Genomic DNA, 8,186 nt, shown 5'->3' on the forward strand with positions numbered 1-8,186 from the left:
ATTAAGAATTAAGGATTATAAGAAGCTATATACTATAACTATGCAGTACATACTCGTATTATGTTGATGATAAGGATGATTTATTGAAAATGTATGTGGATAGAGGTGATTTTTTGAAAACTAAAAATTTTGCCAAAATATTTTTTATACCTTAAAAAAGTCAAAAATGTTGGATGTAATAAATAGTCTAGTGTTCTTGATTAACTGCTACTTGTGAATTAATTACGAAAGGGGGTTTCGATTTATTCGGTAGCATTCTGTACACCACTAAAAAAGCTCTTCGTCGACCTCAAGAAAACTTTCGTTACTCAAATTCAGCGTTATGAAATATGGAAAGCACTAGAAGACAGGGGAACTGCAAACAAAATAATTCGTATGATTCGAACGTTGTACGAACATGCCGAGTTCGTGGTAATACATAGAGAAAAAATAAGCAATTCATCCACCTTCAAATCAGGAGTCAAACAGACTTGTCCACTTTCGTCGCTGCTCTTTACAATTGTGTTAAATTCGCTCTTCAGATCTAACATGGATTTAAGTAAAGCAAGTAATAAAAAGTAGAAGAATTGGAGGCTAGTAGAAACACATACATACCTTATAAAAAATTATTTACTCCATTTGTTATTGTAATGAAACTTCGAACAAATTAATGAAATAATTTTTTCATTAAAATATTTGAGAATCCTGTAGTTTTTATGGAATTTTCTCATACAACTTCAAAAATAATTTCATCGTATTTCACAGAAAATATTCAACTTACAGTGCCCAAATTTAAAATTATTTTTTTAATTTGTTGAGTGGAACTTTAAAACCATTCATTCATACTTGTATCAAAGATTTGGTGTGATTCCACATTTTCTCGTCATTACTTAATTCGAAGAAAAATTTTAGGAAAACTATACTGAATCACCAAACAATGCTGTCAGTTTGCGGATAGTAACTTGAAATGGTCATTACCGAAAGTAGAATTTTAATATTATTATTTTAGATTAAAATAATTTTTTTTTTGTTTTTCACGATATCAAAATGTCTGACGTACTCACTTTTCTTTATTGGTTTTTTTTGTTCATTTTTTGTTTGTTTCTTTTTCGCTTCTAATAAACCTTAATGATAAAAATGCTCTACTTGGATTAATTCCAACTGGAATATCCTTATAAAATCATACATACAATATTACTTATTTATAAAAATGAAAAAGTAGCCGAGTTGTAATACAAAAAAAGAAAAGGAAAAATTGTGAAAAATTTCATTTATAAAATTTCGAATTTTTTTGTACTTTTTATTCTTTTTGGCTCCAAAATCATTTTAAAGAAGATTGTGTTTGTATTTTATTAGGTCGCCACAAATGAAACATCACTTTAAGCTTTTATCGCCTTTGACAGGATACATTTCATTTTTATATAAACTTTATATTTTGTGTACTAAATTAATTTAAGGGATAAATTACGTTTTTTTTGTTAATTTATATTTGGATAATTTAAAGAAGAATGTACTTTTTATATATGTACGTATGTGTTAGTGGAACTGGAGTATGCTATACATACATTAGTTTTAGTTAATTCCAGCTGAGATTTAAAAAAACAGTCGATGATCTAAGTTGAAATTTTTTTTTATGTTGAAATTTATAAAAAATAATTTTGTATAAAATTTGGATTTCAATTATTATAAAATTTTTTTGAGAGTTTGAATTTGTGTGATTTTATTCGAAATTTGCTCGATTTTTAAAGAAATTCAGATTTTTTAAATGGTTATTCTGTTTTTACCGAAGTTTAAAAAATATTAGAAATTTAATCAAGAAACCCTGAGAGCTGGTATATTTTCTGAATGGGATGTTTTGAGAAGGTGTAAACTCTATATAGTAAATTTTTCTCCCAAATAGTAAATTTTACTCGATTTATTACATTTTCGATTTGATAAACAGAGAAATGGACAGCCATAGAGCGAACTTTTGTAGAAAAAAAAAGTAAAAGTTGAGAAAAGGTTCCCGGTTTTAATTTTTTGTTTCTATTGTTTCAATTTACATGTAGCAACAATTTTTAATATCACCCCGAGAAATAATTGCCTTGAGTTTTTTAAATATTTTGCATGTGTAATTAAATAATAATTAAATGATCAAGTTCAAATTACTAAAAATAATTAGTTTTAATGAAAAATTACAACCGTTACTCATCAGTCCAACTTTAAATTACTTAGAATAAGAATTATTTCATTTTCAAAACTAGGAATTTTACTTTAAATTTATTAGAGTCCAGAAAAAGTTTCTGTTCTTAAACTGAAACAAAATAAATTCACTAAATTTTTAATTAACTTTTTAATTACTTAATTATTATGGTAAATTCTCACATTTCTGGTTTTTCTATTTTTCTTTTAATATTTTCATATATCGTAATAATCATAAATAAATCCAAATTAACAAAGTTATACAAATATTATACAACTGTTATAAAATTTAATTATACTTATATTTAATTTTCATTGGTATATGTTGTGTGTATAAAATATATTTTGTATAGTAATAAATATTATATAAAAGTCCTTTTCAATGACATCCACAATTATAAGCTACCATATGTTTGTATTTCCTTAAATTAACATTTTGTTCATTTAAATAATATAAAACGGATATAGAACCTAAATCTCTTGGTGCACAACATGGTTTTGGTAACCATGGATTTTTTAAACGCATTAATGTTTGTATTAAAGCATGATTAGTTGCATTCATACCAGCTCCCAATGGGAAATTACATTCTCCACTACAAAAATATGCATCAAATTTTTCCGGTGCAATAATCCAATTCTCCCAATTTAATTCGTAAAAATCAACTGTAAAATTCATACGTTGGCAATATTTTGGTGAATTAAATTGTTGTATTGTAGATTTATGTAATTCTCTTCGTTTATCTTTTGTCATCTGGGATGAATAATGTTGTTTTGTATTATGATAGTGATTTCCTGATTTCACTTGTCGTTGATCTCTTATTTTTGTGTTTTTCTTTCTATCTTTATTACTGTCACTTTGCTGTCTAACATTTTTAGTTACAATATTTCGTTTTAAACGTTTTGTTACATTTTCTTGTACTAAATTTTTAAAATTATCTATTATTTCTGGGCCATTAAAAAGTCCAATAATAAATGGATGAAATTCTTCATTATTATTATCAGTTGTTATTAAACCAATTTTCTCTGGATCAATTAACATTTTAGAATCATTTTTTAAATGTACGACTATCTGTAGAGCGGGATTTAAACCATGATTTTTTATTAATTTACGAAGTGCAACACTTATGTCAATTTCAAGCCATCCAATATAATTTACACTTATATTAATTGATGTTAATAAAATTCGTTTCTCTTCGATATTACCAAGTAAATAAACCAATATTGATATTTGTTCGATATCATTGTTGTAGACCTCTGACGACAAATTCTTGAAAATTCTCAATTCTGAATGTTGTAGCTCAAAATTTGTTGGAATATCATTGATATTGAATAATAATTTAAAATTATTTTTATTACTATATAAATATTCATTGGGTTTAATTGGTGCAAAGGTTATAATATTATTACATTTTTCAACTTCTATTAAATCGAAATCTGTTATAAAATTTGAATTTACACTTCTCCTTTGACGAATTCTATTATGATCATAGTCGTGATCTTTTAATATTTCATATAATGTGTATAAAAATTTTATTGATGAGCGGTGCAAATGTTGTTCTGGTGAATTGATTTCAGGTTTCTTTCCCAAATCTAGGATTTGAGATATCTTTTCAAGGAAATTATTTTTATTATATTGGTAGGCTTCTTGAAAATATTTTTGATGCAATAATCCTTGTACTAAACCATCATCAGAATTTAAAATATCAAAAGAATTTTCTATTTCAACATAACTTAATGAATTCGAAATTAAAACTAATAAAATTAGCGATTTGACAGACATTGTGTCGTTCATTACTCTTCTGCTTAAAATTTTCAACTGACGAGAATATTAACGTAACAAATATATTTATGCATAATTATAGCAGGCATTTTTGTTTACCTGCGAAAAAATTTATTTATAAAATATTGACCTTGTTTTGTTAAGAGGGTGATTTATGTACCTACTTGAATTATTTGATTTTAGGTTGTTCACAGAATCACGCAACAATAAAATGATAAGGAATGTCACATGTCATCCTTATTTTGGTTTTTTTTTCTATGGTTATTTTACCCGTTAGTCAAAATTATTATAAATACAGATTTAAATGCAATGTATGGAGGGGAGAAATCGTATTTTTCCTATTAAAATCTTGTTTTTCGAGTATATTTTCGGATTTCTTGTATAAATCATAAACATTCTTCTGTTATAGGAATTTTCCATATTTTAAATAAAACAGTTCTCGTAGGCCCAAATTTAATATTTTGAATTGTAGGGTCGCTGTAGAATTGTAGTTAGTAAACTGTTAGTTAGAATGAAATTTAGTTTTTTTACTACTTATGTTATATGTACCATGATTTTGTGTTGTGTCATTTGATGACTTATTCAGACACTACAGGAGCAACCCTACTTTAAAACAACATGATTTGAGAAATTTTACACTACTTTATGGCATTATTAGCGTGGCTCCCTTGCGGAATTATTTTTAGTTTAAAATCGAAAACAATAATATGACATGACTTGTCAGTTTACATTAAACAATTTTAATTGTTTTAATTGTATTTAATTTCTAACAAAACATTTAATTGACTATGTATACGGAAACCGAATTTAAAGGTTTGTGTAGAGAATATATAGAAAATCCATATTGGATTGTCTGTATTATTAAAATTTATGAAATTCGATATATTTTTGTGAAAAAATAAACAACAAATGGAAATTTCAAATATTTTCACCAAATAATTAAAAATCTTTTATATTTTTTTTCAGATATTATATTTTATAGTCTTGTGGGAATATTTTCCATTAGTTTGGAAAAAAAAATTTTAGAAATAGAAAATTAGACGGATTAGAGTTTTTACTATACAACAAAACTCTTTTGGTAAATTATGATTTGTATTGTTTTCCTTTAGCATCCAATTTAGTTTCTACTTATTATTATTATTTTTTTATAAAATTTTTGTAAATTTTTGTAATATTGTAATTTTTTTTTTTGTAGAAGAGAACATTAACACATAAAAAATATTTTTTTTTTTACAGAAAAGATAACAAAGCGACTCAAAACAGGATAATAATAAAAACTAAGTAGAAAAAATTATGAAAAATAATTTTTCCCTCAAGGATAATAAACCAAAACTGAAATATTTTACCAACAATCATAAATCAAAAGTGGAGATCTCTTTGGAATTTCAACGTTCGCCTTTTTTTTTCTCTTTGTGTATATAGAGTTGAAGTGTTCGTCTTTGTTGTTTCAGTTTGTTAATGTTGTTCTCTCTTTTTGTTTCAAATTTGAATTACGAAAAGCAACCATATTGCTCATTGCTTGAAGTGTTGATGTAACTTTAAAAAAGAAAAAACAAAATATAAGAATAAAAGTTAGAAAAAATAAATCTATATGCAAATTATAACAGTTTTTCATAAATATTTTTGAGAGAACAAAAAAAAATTACCACCCAATATTGTAATAACAGAAAAGTATGAGTTTATAAAAATTTGTTAAAAAGAATTTTACTGTTTACTGTTACTGTGTATTCAGTTGTTATTTTGGAACCATCAACCTTCCTTTCTGCCATATATGGAATGAATGGAAATATTGAATAAATTCCGTTTTTAAGAAAAGCACGAAAAACAAATAATTTATCAGTTGTACCGTTTTATATTTACATGTAAATTTTAACTAATACACATTTACTTTCATCGTGTATAACACAAGTAGCAGCTATATGCTAATGAATATATATTTTGAAGATGCGGTTACAAACCACAAACTTAGTTACGAACCAAATCGTATTGCTTTAACGTAAGTCGAGTGTGCACGTACAATATAGAATGAAACTATAGCAAAACTACTTGAATTTGTTGTTAAAATTCTAGGATTTTCTATTCAGACAAATGGTATCTATTGAAATGAACATATTCTCGACCATTGATATTTTTTTTTTTGAAAATTGCATGTCTGGATAACGATTACTCCAATTGAGAATTGAATATATTATACTCGTAGACGCGTTGTCATATAATGTCATCAAAATTGACAATGTCTCCATTTTGTCATTTTAACAATAATCACTGTTGACAGTTTTTTGGTTATTAAATTTATTCAATGATCACCGACAAGAGATTTATATGAAAAATTTTAATGTTGTGAACCTTTGAAGCAATGAAGATGATGAGGAGTTTGTAACATCATCTCCAGAGGATATTAAAAAGTGCAATGTTGTTTCTTGTATGATTCTCGACAATAATATTATTACAAAAGGACAACTTACACTACATGTCTGTAACGATGGATGCAGACATTATGTTTAATCAGAAGTCCAGAATATTTTTAAGTTAAGAATATAAAGAAAAGAGTAATAAATGTTTCATTCTCAGAATTAAGTGTAAAGTAATAACCCTACCATCTCCTTTTGTACTTTAGCATTTTTATACAAAATGCAGGTATACATAAATACGATAGAGAAAAATTAATAATCTTTATGCTTTTGTAATATTAACCAAATACCTTGCATTATATACGTACATATATGTATAACGTATATTTATGTAAAATGGAATGTTACCTATTACAAACTTGATTTTAAAATATTGAAAACATAAATTTGTATATTATGTCGTTTGCATTCTTAGTAATTAATAGGTGCTCTTCAGTAAGAAAGGTATTCTAATATATTACAGTTTACCTGGAACAATAGTCTAACTATGAACAATTCATATAATTCAGATTTAGGTATCCTTTATTAGAATATATTATATGAGGTTAATATTATATATATATTTTGCATTACCTGCTGAGAAAATAATTGTTGTATGTTACATTTGTCCTTTTTTTCAAGATTTCGCAATATTTAATAATGTAATATCTAATCCAATATCAGATGGTCTGATAAATTTATTTTTTTTTTCTGTCCGAAGTCCAGATTGACAGCTGAATGTCATGCATGAATTTTGTCTATAAGGGGTTGGTCGATGGAGTAATCGACCGGGATCATGACAGGCTAAATGTTTTTTCGAAGGTTAAGACCATAATCGTTTTAAAAATATTATTGAAATGAAGTGAGAATGCTCATAGGAATCTTATCAGACCAAAACTTTATTCTTGTAATATAAAATTTTGGGATGACGAATAACAACTTTCTCAATTAAATGAGTTCTCGCACACTGGTGGAACATAGTTCAGTACTCATTCTTACTTTTATCGAGATCTTAATTTCTTTCCCTCGGAAATTCCAATGTTAATTTTAAAAAATTAAGGCCATTGAACATACGATGGATGCATTTTTCATGGATGGTACTTACTTAAGTGCAAAGGTGGTACATATTTATGCATTTAAGGTATACGTATGTATTTTATGTGAAAAAGATTACACTTGCTTTAAAAAAAAGAAAAAAAACTTTTTGTGTTGTTGGCATGAAAATTTTCAAAATTGGTTTATGAACGAAAATTTATTTTTTTTTTTTTTTTTAAATGGAAGATAAAATCCTCTTATAACTTTTTAAATAAAATTTATTTATTATGAATAAGTTTTATTCTTCTAGAGATTCTTATAATGTTTTATAGAGAAAATAGGTGTTTGAGCTTGTTAAATTGATAAGGATGTAAGTAAAATGCTATACACATACTTAAATACGTTAATAGTTTTATATTGTACTAAAAATTATAATAATGAAACTAGGTTAGAAGATTTTTAAATTTTCATTAAATATCTAGATATTTTCAAATTGTACAAGCAAGAAGAAAAATAATATCGGATTTCCTTTTCTGAAGCTTATTACAAACTAAGAGTTCTCACAAGAAGCAGAAATTCTAAGTAAAAACGACTTTCTGTCAATAGGAAGGACATCACGTAGTTGTGCTGTTCACCTTAGATGGAGAATGATGTGATGGTCAAGTATGATACGATAAGCTGTTGAAAATTGTTAATAAATCGATACCTTAAATTAATATAAAGATTAGAAGAATATTTACAATTAAAGAGGAAGCTAAATGAACATATAGTAAACTTGTAATATGTAATTAAAATTAAAGTGAAAAGTGAAAATGTAAGGA

At 25.8% G+C, this 8,186-nt stretch overlaps 1 protein-coding gene across 1 annotated transcript; it reads right to left on the reverse strand.

The window, feature by feature from the left end:
• Window positions 1–2,539: 2,539 nt before the first annotated feature.
• LOC129614762 (protein screw-like) lies at window positions 2,540–5,709 on the reverse strand. The gene is made up of 3 exons (XM_055529608.1): window positions 5,649–5,709; window positions 3,517–3,750; window positions 2,540–3,444 (listed from the first exon to the last, which is right to left on the reverse strand). The coding sequence occupies exons 1-3, from the start codon at window positions 5,707–5,709 to the stop codon at window positions 2,540–2,542; spliced, it is 1,200 nt and encodes a 399-aa protein (XP_055385583.1).
• Window positions 5,710–8,186: the final 2,477 nt, after the last annotated feature.

Source organism: Condylostylus longicornis, unplaced genomic scaffold, assembly GCF_029603195.1.
Source record: "Condylostylus longicornis isolate FDR11 unplaced genomic scaffold, ASM2960319v2 ptg000119l, whole genome shotgun sequence".
Taxonomy (NCBI): Eukaryota; Metazoa; Arthropoda; class Insecta; order Diptera; family Dolichopodidae; genus Condylostylus; species Condylostylus longicornis.